Source organism: Python bivittatus, unplaced genomic scaffold (genome assembly GCF_059951505.1).
Source record: "Python bivittatus isolate LINGU-HERP-01145 unplaced genomic scaffold, Pbiv_v1 ctg000020_np1212, whole genome shotgun sequence".
In the NCBI taxonomy this organism is placed as follows: Eukaryota; Metazoa; Chordata; class Lepidosauria; order Squamata; family Pythonidae; genus Python; species Python bivittatus.
This window is the reverse complement of record NW_028277030.1, coordinates 60,492,762-60,506,855: the sequence shown is the minus strand read 5'-3', so window position 1 is coordinate 60,506,855 and position 14,094 is coordinate 60,492,762. Positions and strand designations below refer to the sequence as shown.

Genomic DNA, 14,094 nt, shown 5'->3' with positions numbered 1-14,094 from the left:
ATCTTATTTCCAGTCAATCTGGTCCCTTAATCTATTTATAACTTTCCAAAATCAACATTCTAATCATCCTTTTGCTGCTTATTTCTGAATATTTTTTTTTCTTTAAGTTCTTAAACCTACATGAAACTTATTTCGCTGAGGATTGAAGGATTGAATCACCCAGTGTGATGAAACTTGTCCTTCTGAAGGTTCTTAGTATCCAAAAAGCAATTTACAAGCCATTTCCAGAAGCGATTAAGAGAGGAAGTGGGTGAACCCAGTGTCCCTTTGAAGGCTCTGGACCATAGCTTGGGCAAAGCTGACTCTCCCAGCTGCCAGAGCTCTAAAACCCACCGGAGACCACTGTTTTATGGGCTTGTCACAGGAAGCGTCTCTATGGAGCACTATGAGTGATCCCAGGTCCTTCCCTTTATCTGGGGAGGAATTTCGAGGCACCGATCCTTTCACCGGCTCCTCATTCTACCACAGTTGTTGGCTCTGCTAAAAGCGAACCCATCTTCAGTCCACCACTGCTTCTCTGGAAGTCCTATATAGGCATCCTCATGACTTCAATTTGTCCATTTTCATGATACAAGATGCCAGCAACCATTTGCAAATCAACCATACACAATTATATTTAGCAGAAACCCCTACTGTATAATATAGGACAAACACTCAAGTAAGTGTAATGAGGACTATGGCCTTAAATGGGGATCAGTTTGAACTTAAGCAAATAGAAAATGGAGCAAAATCATAGGATGACACTAAAATGTGACAGATTTCCACAAGACTATTTTGCAGAAATACCTATCACTTCATGACAAGCGGTGAGTTTTTTCCTGCAGCATTGTCAAATATCATTTACATGCTAGATAGATCTTCCTGTCCATAACAGCCAGAAGCCATATTTTGTTTACATTATACAGGCTTTTGCAGACTGTAGATTTAAAGGTAAAATAAAATCTGATATTTATGCTCTGAACATCTGATTTCCCACAGAGAAATCAAGAATCAAGCAAAGGTCTGCAGCTGCAGAAGGAAACCATGGAGACCGTTAACCGTGCTACTGTTCTTGTACAGGAGCTTGGAAATATCGTAGATAACATCCAAGGTAAACTGGTATTATTCCTGATTCATACGAATAATAGGCACATCCATGAAACTGGCAATGGAGAAAAGTAATTATGGAAGCATTTATAAACTATCCAGAATTAACATATAAACCAAGAGAACCAGAAATCCAGCTTTCACTATTGTAGTTTTTGCTAAACAAATTACTTGATGTGTACCCATTCCTTCCCCCCAAACCAGCTGTCCAGAGACAATTTGTTAATTTTAATTTTTTTACATACCAGGAGATCAGTTTAGTATGACAGCTTCCAACTCTTCCCATTCCTTTCTGTAGTACATATTTAGAACAATGTTATGTGTTTCTTGAGAATGCAAGCTAATTTTAACACAGAGAGATAAAGAAACATATCCAGATACTTTCTAAAATCCTTGTACAACTATTTTTGAAATGTTGGAATGAGCTTATCCCCAGGACATTTCTATGCTGAAAAAAAAAGTCAGGTACCCATACAAACCACACTGGGACATCATCACAATACTTTAGGAACTTGGAAATGAATCTTCCTCTCCATACTGAAACAAAGGCTTGGTAGGAGCAGCAGGAACATAACCACAATGAACTTTGAAGGGTTCCTATATACAGAAGCTGGTCAGCAGAGCCACCAAAATATTGGCATTTCTTGGTGTTCAAGTGGAGAAAATGTCCAAGCCCTTTAGACCAGTGTTTCTCAACCTTGGCAACTTTAAGATGTGTGCATTTTGGCTGCCAGAATTCCCCAGCCAGCATGTGAATTTTTGCCAAGTAATGATCTAATGTGTAGGATTTATGGTCTATTAAGAATGGTGTTCTGATTCAAGCAAAGGGGGGAAAAATAATATTTGTAGCAGAATGGTGAATAATTTGGATGATGGTGAATGGTGGATAATGGTGAATGGTGAATAATTTGAAAGAACATAACCAGAAGGGTTATCAAAGAAAAAATGCTCTTGAACCATCTGCCTGTGGTTTGTCTACAGAAATTGGCAGCAAGGCAGAATACTATGGTGTTGAGCATGATCTAAGGCCTGAAGATATTGCTCAGAAGGTCAAGGCAGCAGAAGAGTTGCTGAAGGACATCAGACTTCGCAGACCGTTCATCTTGCAGAAGCAACTTGCTGATGAAGAGTCTGAAGCAGCACAAGGCTGTGAGTTCTTCTGTCAGGAAGACACTGTCTTGCATGGAAAAGCAAGACATTGATATGCAATTGAATTTTGGAAAAGGCATGCTTTATTCTTATACTTATTTTCAGCTTATATGCTGTGGCTTATGAACAACATACAATTAAACCATAGAAAATCAACAACGTAACCATAACAGCAAGAGGGCTCTGAAGTGTCCCCATTCAGGCAGCAAAATCTTCAAACCTCCCCAAACGCCTCTCTGATCAACTATCTTTCCATGGCTCTCTGAAAATATAACAGGGAGGGGGTTGATTCAAATATCTAGGGGTAAGATTTGGGCCCCTCAGCAAGCTCTCTCTGATAAGTCTCATCAGATGGGCAGATTCAACTTAGAGAAGGTGGTCTTGCAGCCCTAAAATATGTAGGACTTTAAAGGAGATAACCTTTAAATCCTTATGTATGCCAGTTGTGATGCCACAAATCAGCAGAAAAACATCTTGGCATTATTTCCTTACCTTGAATATTCTATGTGATAACTTCAGTATCAGAATATCTTGAGATGCTTCAATAAGCAAAGTATAAAATATTTATGGCAGGGTTACATAAGTTTTCCTTCAGGTAGCACAGAACTTCTCCTCTGAGTAATTCACACATTGAAGAGCAGGGAATATGCAATTCTCCCTTTCTCTCTCCCCAGCAAGCACTTTCATTATGTATTTCTGAACCTAGATTTCATTGGTTTCAACTCTGTTATTCTTCTAAGCTACCCCCTCCCCATGGCACTGACATCACTTGCAGCTCAGCTCCATCTCCATGTGATTGCACCTCATTTCAGCAGGGCAGAAGAGTCAGTTAACTTTTGGTTTTGCTGCAGAGCATTGCAACAAGAGATTTGCAGCAAGAATGCTAAAGTTTTCAGGTGGGCATTTCCACTGGAGGGGACTCTTTTCCCTGCTGGTTCCTCAACTAAGCCACCACCATTATTTTGCTTCTCTTGTAAACTGAGCTGAGGGGCAGTTTTGTAGCTCCCTCTCACAGGGAGGGAGAACATGAAGTAGCAACAAGAATAGGGGTCGGTGATGCTGTCTGGATGCTGATTTCTCTGCTCTCCAACCAGTCAGCTGGAGGGTGTGCTGTCTAGCTCATGCCCTGCTCTCTCTGTGGTGAGGTCAGCAGCAATAAGGACAATCATGCAGTCATTTAAAACCATTGTTTGAGTCTGGGGATTGAAGACTGGTAGTGCAGAAGTGCACAAAGTCATAAAAAACAAGAGCTATAAGGTATACTACAGAGACTGAGAAAAATGGAAATTAAACAGATTAATCACTACCTCTTCTCTTAGTGTTAAGGAAAGCTGAAAATTGGCAGCAGAGATATAATGAAACCAGATCTTTGATTCCTGACATATTGGATCAGCTTGGGGGACACAACACCATGCTCACAGACTTCCAAGATGCTTTGGACCAAGTTGTTGATGACATCAGACAAACAGCCACTATAAATAATGAAAACACTGCCAAACTCCAAGTGCATGAGGTACCATGCAGTCTATAGTTTTAGAATTGTTGTATTGTGTAAAATGTTGATTGTAAGCTGTCAAGACAAATTTGTTTATTGCATGATCTATGGTGTATGTACAGCTGTATTTGAACATGCTAGAAGGAATAACCAGATGTTGGGTGCATTCACCATACCTAACAGCTATAGTCACATAGGCTGACCTTCAAAGGGGAAGTGTGCTTGGTTCCTTGCCCATGCACTCTCCAACAAGTCTTGGGGAATGTGCTTATCACAACAGGATTTTATACTTTATGTATAAGTTCCAACCAGTTTAAAAGAATGTCCACAGCTCAATTATGTTTTGAATGTTCTCTGGGCTCTGTGCATTTTTCTCATGTAAGAATGAAAAGACAATTTGAACTACTGGTGCTGTTTTAGAGAGCTAGGAGGAAGGGAGTTGGGATAGTGGCAGTGAATGAGTTAAAAGGTTTCTTGAATACTGACTGGTCAACACTAAGAAAGATGGAACCTCCTCCCATTTTACAAGTTACATTCTGCCCTTTACAGAGAAGTATCACATGATATTTATCTCAGTATATTCACCATCAAAATATTCTAATATTAGAATATTATTCATAGGACTGTGCAATGCAAACAAAAAATGCTTTGGAGCACAGAGGAGCATATACTTAGCTTTTGTCTGCAATATCTTAAAGCAGATGCATCTTTTCCAGGGATCACACAGCAGATTAAGGTTTTGCAGACTGGTGCTACATTTGCACTCCCATTCTGAAGCATCTTTTAGAGACTGTATCCAAAGCACTGCACAACATTCATTAATAAATATTAATGTTCTAATAATGTTCATTAAATAAACTCTGTTTCCAAATTTCAATTGTGTTCAGGAAAGCATTTCTTAGTTTTACTGTGGATCCAGACATCTAATTAATTACTCAAAACAATACAATAGTGATTGGAATGTATGCAGCATATCTAAGAAATTGTTGTTTTCTCCTCACAGAAGCAACAAGAAATATTGGAGGAAGAAATTGACACTCTTAACAATACTCTGGGGGTGGCCAGAGGCATTTTAAATGTTTCACATGGAATCAGCTTTGACGTGAATGAGGCAATAGAGGTGATTTTCTTTTTAAATAAACAAAATCTATTGTTTACCTAGTCCACATAGTGTACACATCTAGATTTTAACACAATCTTCAGAATGCAGTAATACACCAGCACCATCTTCAGCAAGACTTAACAGACACCATGACTTACAATAGCTATGTTTTATGAGAAGCAGGGTTGAAGTGATGCACAATGAGCAACTAACCACAGTTCAGATTGCAATCCCATACACACTAGATTAGGAGCTTTGTTTTCACTACTTCAGAATAAATACAATATATTTCACTGGTCATATTTGAATGGGAAGTTCAAGAAGATAGGTTCAACCCCACTAGGTAGACTAGACCAGGAAACCAACTCCACAGAAAGGCTAAAATTACTTTTATTGAGATTGACAATAACAGAATCTTGGAAGTCTGATTGTGCTGTATCTTCTCCTCCTCCAGTGGATTAGGGAAGTGTCTGCCTGAGCCGCTTCCAAATGTTATCTCATTCTGGATTTAAAAAGTGTTTTAGCCCCTTTTGCCTAAGTTCCTATATATTTCCAACAAGATCATCTTCCGTACTCTCCACTGTAGGGGCTTGAGTTGTATGCAGTAGTATTGAGAAAGAAAGACAGCCTGAGTGGTTCAACCTATTGCTTCTACCTTCTCTCACACAGAGCCAAATGGTTTACTAGGGAGCAGAGGATGATGAAGCAGATAGGATGCCAGCTGAATCACCTGGAGAAAGTCTTGGAATGGCTTGAGTTTAGTACAGTGTGTGACCCCATTTGAAGGCCCATTTAAACTCCTACTATGCTGCAGTGAAAGTGGCTGAGAGTGTTTACTTATCTGCCTCCACTGTATCTGCATAGAACAGGCCAGCTTTGGTCTTCCACACAAGCCAAGATGTTGGAGGGAGAAAGCTGAATCAGTCAGCAGCGTGTTATACATAGGCATCTGTTCCTAACCGTGATAACACCAAAATAAGATAATTGGTGTTGTAAAACAAGTTCCACTCTTTTGTACTTACCTTACAATTTCAGCTGCAAGCACATAAAGGGCATAGTCTGTACTGTGATGTTGTGATGTATACTTCATCACTTATCCCCACCCCTCTTTTTGGCTTGTAAGATCTTAAGTTCATGGACAGAGTATGTGGAAAGATGAGGGTCACTAACTTCTTGCTCTAGATGATTAAACTGGCCTGGACAAGTCTGGTCCCATGGATAAGGGAGTTGATCAATGCTTCCTTACTGGAAGAATTAATTCCTCCTTGCCTAAAGGAGGCAACAATAAGGCCTGTACTGAAGAAACCCTTCCTTGACCCAGGACATGAATACAATTAATTATAGGTCTAATCTCAAACATCCCATTTCTGGAAAAGGTGACCCAGAACATAGTGGCCTTGCAATTCTGTCTTATCTCACTGGCTGTAAATCTCTATTTACACAGGAACAGCTCCAGCAAAAGGGAGAGAGCAAGTCCACAACAAAAGCAGGATTGATTGCCTGAAACCTCTGTAGGGTCATTCATCCAGTTGGAAGCATTGGTAGAGAGAAATCCAAATTGTGATCCTGGATCATTGGAGCCAGGCTGAAGTACACATAGCCAAAAGCAAGCATAGTTACAATCAGCTCAGTGTTAATCAACAGTTACCGACAAAGAAAGACTGCCAGGTGCAGGCTTAAATGTTGTAATAGGAAGTGTGTCCTCTGAGCCATCTAGCTAGAAGTAACCAACAGGTCTAAGAGCAGATGAGTAAAGAAATGGTTAACAGAAGATAGATAATGGAGGAAGAGCGATAAGGAGAGGAATTAAAGTTCCCAGTGTTCATGTAGGGAAAGATACCATTAATTATAATGAATAGAGGTTAAAGGTTAGATGCTAAAGCCTAATTATAGAAATTATGTATAATAATAAAGTTCCAGAAAAATGAAAAAATAAAGTATACTTTTTTCATAAATATAGGATTTATCTATAGTATATAGGATTGTTATATAAGGTAAGAAATAAAGAGCAAACCCCTAGAAATCCAGAGGTAAGATAGAAAAGGTTAATGAATAAGAATTCACATTCTTGTTTGTAAAAAAACCAAGTTCAATTCATATGCATTGAGTAATAAATCTTTTCTTTTCCCATTGTAAGCCAAGCATGTCCCGCCAGATTTTTTAAAAAATCATGACATGCACTTCCTAGAAATTATGTTTCCTCTGACTCTTATCCTTTAGAAAATGAAGTTCCTTTACCAAGCTTTTAATTGGTAGATGATTTTAGTACATTTTATTTTTCATTTTCTAAATTTTGATATCCTGTTTTTGTTTTGAATTTTTTTAGCTGCTTTGAATGCTCACTGGGTATAAATCAGTTAATCAAATAAATAAAATGATGGTCATAATTCTTCTGAGGTTTCTGGAGCCTGTAAGTGCACAAGTATTTCAAAAGAACCTAAGAGGAATAACATTAAAAATTGCTAAATAAGATTTATATTCATTTACATTAAATGAACTACATTTACATTAAAAACCACTTGAGGAGCATAGATGTCAACTGATAATCTGTCATCCACCATCATCAGATGTACAACTGAGTATCAGCTGATGATACTCAGTTGTACAACTTGACCCTGGGCTGACCAAGCAATGCTATCAAGGTCTTGTCCCAGTGCTCAGAGCAGTAAAGATCTGGATGGGGAGGAACAGGCTTAAAGTCAACTCTGACAAGATAGAGTGGCTGTGAGTTCTTTGTTCTTCCAGTATTAGGGTCTTGCCATCTTTAGTTCTGGATGGGATTGTGCTTCTGCAGACAGAACTGTTGTATAATTTGTGGGTCCTCATGAACTTCAGCTCCTGCTCCAACTGCAGGTGGCATCTTGGCCTTTGCCCAGATACATCTGGTGCATCTATTGGACCCACTCCTGGATTGGGACTCCCTTCTCACCGTCATTCATGCCTTAATCATCTCACCTTTGGACTACTGCAGCGTGGCCCTTGTGGGGCTACCCTTGAATCTCAGTTGGAAACTGCAAGTATCCAGACTGCAGCTGGGCAGGCAGTAATAGCCATGGCTTGGTGTACTCATGTGACATCTCTGCTGCATGAGCTACAGTGGTTGCCAGTGTGCTTCTGGATACAATGCAAGGTGCTAGTTATAACCCATAAAGCCCTTCACGGCATAGGGCCTGGTTATTTTCTCCCATTGTATCTGCTGTCTTATATGATCCAGCAGAGTAGGCATGCTCTGGGTCCCTTCCTTGAAATACTGTCATCTGATGGGTCTCAGGAAGTGTGACTTCTCTGTCCTAGTGCCTATCCTCTGGAGTGTTATCCCCCCAGAGGTTCACATTGCCCCAAACCTGCTGTCCTTTAAGCAACCTTAGAAGACCTGGCTTTTTCTCCAGCCCCTGGGAGGAAGAATAGCTTTTGAGATGAGTTTTCATTATCATGCCTTGTTTCTCTTGGTTTCTCTCATTTTTATACGATCTTGCTATTTTATTGGAAGCTTTGTGTGCTGTTTTTATGGTATGCCACAGAGTTGGTTGAGTTGGGCAGCTCTATAATTTTGATAAATAGATAAACTCATCCAACTAGTGTCTGGGCTATATATTTTTGACTGAGGTTGGAGTTATATAACTGAATGTTTCTCTTTATCCAACTCCCCCTTAATAAATAATAAAGAAAATAAATAATAAAGAAGTAATAAAGAAAATAAAGACCTATCACAAAGAAGACTTTTATTCTAGCTGTATCCTTTGCTGCAGTTAAGAAGTTTTTCACTATGGAAAAGTGTTCAGTTAAATGATCCCCAATTTGAAGGGATATACTCTGTCATCTCAATGATAATCCTTTTATCACTTTGTCTACATAATTTGGAAAGGCTTTTTGCAATTTGTAAAAAAATCATAGCTCCTTTTTCTTTACTCTGTTTGGTCAGAATGCATCCAGGTTTTATGCAGAAATAGACGGAGCTAAAATACAGCTACAGGACAAACAGGCCAACCACTCAAGGTTTGATGAAGATTTGGTTGAAAAGGCCATGAAATATGCACAGGGCCTTCATGACCTTGCAGATAAACTGGACAGGTAACTTCCAAGTGTATTAGACCAAACTCTCTTTCTGCAATAAATTGGCAAGATCTGAACAATTAGAAATCACACTTAACTCCCATTGATCTCAGGTAGACAGAATTAAGTATGTGATTAACTATTCTATTGAAATCAGTGGGTCTTAAAATGCTTCACATTGACTTAATAATACCAAGTGTTATTAAAAGGATATGATCATTATGAAGCAAATGTCACATCGACAACATTTAATAGTAAAATATAAATGCTATGTTATCTTTGTTATGGTGCTTTAGGAAACCATGTAAAGTCTTTTATTATTCCCATAATACAGCTGGTGAGTCACTGAATGATTATATTTCCCAAGACTAGTTAAGGGCTGAAGTGGAATCTAAACAAAGCACTGCCTATCTCATAGTTTACATCTTTTAGCAACAATTTCACACCAGTTCTCAATATATGATTGAATTTCTTAAGTTGGGGGTACATAGTGATGAGATTCTTTACTTCAGAGCAGTTGAGTGGAGATGCTAATTGACTGATGAACTAGCCTGGAGAGGATCTTAACATCCTCTCCCATATCATGATGGATCATGCTCGTGAGGGAGAGTTAGACAGAGGAAAAACTATTTATTGATAAGTAAAACTATTGTAAGGCTGTCTACAAGTCAAGTCTGACTCCTGGTGACTTGCATACAGTTCTTTTGACATGATATGGAAGTAGTTTGCCCTTGCCTTCTTCCAGTTTGCCCTTGCCTTTTTGGCTTCCTAGCCTAGCTTATAGCCCTGACGTTGCTGATGGTCCTCCATTCAAGCATTAGTCAGGACCATCCCTACTTAGCTTTCTAGATCAATCAAGGCTGGTTGCCTCCTAGATGAGCATCACAGTGGTGCAATCAGGATAATAATAGCTTCTGAGGGGCAGTACTGGCAAATAGATAGTGATCTTGAACAATATATAATACATTTTATCCCTTCCCCTTCCCCCTCCCTTTTCTCTATTACAGGACTTTTCATGGTGTTGACACAAATGGATTAGTACAGAAAGCACTAAATGCTTCCAATGTACATGAAAATATAATTAATTATATTAACGAAGCCAATCAAATGTCTGTCTTGGCATTAAATACTACAGAGCGAGTCAGTGATGTAAGTAATAGTATTTCGTATCTGGATTTTTGTGTCCTTGGGATAAGGTAACATTTGCATCTTTTGAAAATCCCCACATGTGGAAAATCATATAGATTTCCCAAAGACGGTAGACTGCTCTCTGCCAAATTCATTTACATGCTGCCTCTAATTTTATCTATCTGCAGCTATGCCATTACAGTTTCAGCTTTAAGGACAGAAGTTGCTAGGGATTCTGGGGACTGAAGTTCAACACATTTAGATAGCATTAGATTCAGCAAAACTGTGTAAAAACACCAATACTATGAGGCACAATGCTTTTACCTATTTCTCTTTTATTTCAATATCAACTAGGGCTATGCTATCTTGAAAGGAGTGCTTTGCTTTTATGGAAATAGGAGCAAAGTACCTCCTTGAACACTTTCATAAATGCAAAGGAGCAGCCCATCTCTAATCATTGAAATGAAAAAGCCATATTGCTTTGTTTGGCTGCAACAGTGTCTGCATACATATTTATGAGGCAAATCAAACCCATTTTGACTCTGTAAAAGCACAGCACTCCACAACTGCTAGATTCTTGGCTGTGTTGAAGCAATGCAGTCCTCGCCATGAGGGGCTGCTTCTCCAGGAGGTCAGTGAGTCCCTATGAGGACCCATAAGCCAATGCCTTCATATCTTGCTTCTGGGCTTCCCAAAGATTTAGGGGTAGCCAAGGGCCATTGGATCTCTGTTCTAAATGCAGTTTGAACAAGAAACATTTCTATTAGTCCAGAGCTGTGCCCAGGGTCTCTAAGCATACCGTTAGAAAGTATGTGGCTTATGTTATGATGCCTGAGAGCAAATAAACTTCCTCTATGGAGTCCATCTCATTAATAGGTCATGTACAATGTATACAGCAAAAACATTCAAAATTATTGCCTATTTCTGCCTAATGAGAGGCCATCTCTTTTAGCTGGTTTGAATCCAGATTTTTCATGAATAGAAATCTGGTCAAAGCATTTTTCTGCTAGGGGATACATTTGTCACCAAGTGTTATCAATTGCCCTTTCATTCTGCTGCCTCTTTTTCCCTCAAGAAGGGAATCTGGAGGATTACGGTATCTTTTATAGCAACATGGGAGGGAGCATTGGGGGCTGCAGAGTAAAGCAGCAATCTAGTGGAAAACTACTGTATCTTGGCTCATTCTCCAGGCAGAATACATTTTCTATTCATGGAAGGGCAAATCCAAGATTGTGATGTTGTGTCCATGATTCATGGGCACTTTCCTCAACGTCAATATGAAAGCCGTTGCAAACACTAAAGCAGTATGTTTGTACTGAGATACTTCTTTACGTAAAGGTCCACTGGATGAAAGTGATTGCCTCATAAATACAAGATGCAACTAATTGTGCTTCCAGACAGATATCTTTTAGTGCTACCAATCAAAAGACATCATGCAGCTGCTCCATCTTTTTCTCAAAAGATTATTTATGGACAGGAAAAAAGTAGAAAAAGCAAAGAGAACAACAGAGGGTTATAAATGAAAGCCTTCATCTGAATTCCTCGTAAATTCTATGAATGGGACAGGTTTATTGTATAATAGTAGCCCCATCTGGAAGCCCCCCAAAATGTTTACTTTCATGATGTCTAATGTTGACTCTCTCTCTCTCCCTCTCTGAAATAAATTTGTAGGCTGCTGTCGGAATTGACACTCAGATAACTTACCACAAAGAGAAAAGCACAATGCTTCTTGGTGAAGCCAGAAAACAGCAAGAGGCAGCCAATGCTAGTAAATATAATTGTTTCTCTTGATTCATATGTCTCTCTTAAACTAGAAAAGCTCTGTAAATAGAGAATATCCCATAGAAGAAACATGTTGACAGAAGCAATTTAATCATGATCCCCTACAGAGGGTTCTGCAATTTAAAATCTTGAATATTTCAAGCCCAACCAAGACTGTTCTAATAAACATTCATTACTTTATCCATGTTACATCTTTTTATTCTCTATAAAGAACACTCAAGAAATGTAGACTATATCAGGCCATATGAAAGATTTATGGGATGTCTATAGTTCTTCTGCAGCAATAGAAAACTAAGGGGCCTTGCCAGAAGCAAAATCAAATGCTTTTACATTTGTGGTAATGAAAGAATGCAAACTACATAGTTCTTTTTAAAACACATTTTTCAAGAAAAATTCAGATTGCCAGTAAGTGTTTTGGAAGAGGTCACTGAAAAAAACTGTATTATCTAAAACTTACCATCAAATAAGTCCCAATGTTATAATGTGGTGATTAGAATACTTTACAGTGATGTCTTTCTGATGCATTATTACTATAATTTGATAAATGCCTTTATCACTCATAGCAGAAAATGTTGTTTCTTACATTTTGTTTCTTCTACTTTACAGATGTTTTAGCTGTTGCAGAAACAGGCATACAGATTAATGGAACACTTGCCAGGAAGAATGATGTTAAAGGCCATTTGATGAAAGTCCTCACAAAAATGCATATATCAGAGCAAGGTGAGGAAATAAAATGTACAAAACTGTAATCAAGTGAATCTGATTGAAGAACAAATGTATACTAGAGATTCCTTTAAGTGATTATTTCAGGTAGAATGTAAATCATATCCTACCTGGCTGATACTCATCAACAGTTGAATTGACTATTTGGTTGTGCTTTGAAGATGATTTGGAAGAAGTCCTTCAGATTTCACATGTGTGTGAGAACAGCACCTCTCTACTATTCATTAAAGCAACTCAATTTCTTTCAGCCTTCCACATAAGCCTGGAAAAAAAAAAAAGGCATTGTTGCTTTAAGAATCGCACCAGCTATAATTAGTTGATTCCTTAAAATAGTGATATCATTTTTTCAGATTGATGTGGAAACCAGAAAAAAATGGGCTACTTGAATGAACAGAGGGATTGTGTTCATGTAAGTTCCTAATCATTTTTGAAGAGCATACTACCCTAATAGGCATATCTGTCTACTGATTGTTCTTGATAATTACCACGAAAGTATACAGAGAGGATTAATGGTTACATTTACAAGAACTGATTGAAAGATTTCTACCCAATGTATAAAATAATTAAATATATTTACCATCATTCCTGTCTGCTGCCTGCATCCAGTGAAACAGATTAATTCTTCCAAAAATCCATGTTATTGTAAATCAGTTTCCTACAATTCATAGCCAGCAAGCTATTTACATATTTAGTAGATGACAAATCTATGTTCATTTACTTAAGAAAAACACTTGGACTGGGGGCCACCCTGATTTCTTTTTTTAAAAAACCCAATACCGTATGATCATCGTTTCCTCATCACAGAGCTTTATGTTTACAGATCACATGAAGCAGCTTGAGCAGTTGCAAGCTATCGCCACTGGAGCTAAAGAGACAGCTGCAAGCATAACCTCCACCACTAATCCAATGGCTGAGAACGTGACAAAATGGTCACGGGATCTGCGCAGCTTTAAACCTGAAAGAGCAGCTTATGAACGTGCTACAGTCACAACTAGGGAAACAGGTATTGCAAAGGGAAATGTAATTGGAATGTTTGTTGAAACGGACAGCACCTGCCTTCTGTTTCAAGTACGCTGCTGATTGTGTAGACGGAATTGTAAGACTAGTTGTGAATGGAAGAGAGGAACAGACTAAAGTACTTAGGTCTCAGTTCAAACTATCCACCCAATTCCTCAGGAATTATCAGTCAAGGACTATGGTCAGAGATAATCCAGGGATTGCCTCATATATGCATATGCATGTATAATCTGTTAGAGTTTTTACACAGATAAAAGACAAATACAGAAATGTATAAAGAAGAGAGAGAGGGAGAAAAGTGCAGGAAACAATACAGTTAAAGAAAGAAAAAAAGGCAAAGAAGCAACTTCTGCCCTTCTTTACAGCAGTTACAAAGTCATAATCCCTCCTCCCTCTTTAACATTACAGTAATCCCTTCAGCCCCTTATTCAATCCTTTTTCAATCATCAAATCCAGAAATTACCATTTCACTTTTTTTCCATTTTCAGCAAAAAGTCCACAAAAGGTTTCCAGTCTTTTATAAAAGTACTTATTGTTTTATCCCTCACCAAGTTGAGAT

At 38.5% G+C, this 14,094-nt stretch overlaps 1 protein-coding gene across 1 annotated transcript in view; it reads left to right on the top strand.

The window, feature by feature from the left end:
- Positions 1-14,094, top strand: part of LAMA4 (laminin subunit alpha 4) — a 106,548-nt gene that overhangs the window by 56,298 nt on the left and 36,156 nt on the right. Inside the window, exons 9-17 of the mRNA XM_007432552.3 lie at positions 979-1,090; positions 2,068-2,235; positions 3,555-3,748; positions 4,734-4,850; positions 8,755-8,903; positions 9,893-10,034; positions 11,685-11,781; positions 12,402-12,515; positions 13,339-13,521. Coding sequence (XP_007432614.2) covers positions 979-1,090; positions 2,068-2,235; positions 3,555-3,748; positions 4,734-4,850; positions 8,755-8,903; positions 9,893-10,034; positions 11,685-11,781; positions 12,402-12,515; positions 13,339-13,521 — 1,276 coding nt within the window. The remainder of the gene's footprint in view (positions 1-978; positions 1,091-2,067; positions 2,236-3,554; positions 3,749-4,733; positions 4,851-8,754; positions 8,904-9,892; positions 10,035-11,684; positions 11,782-12,401; positions 12,516-13,338; positions 13,522-14,094) is intronic.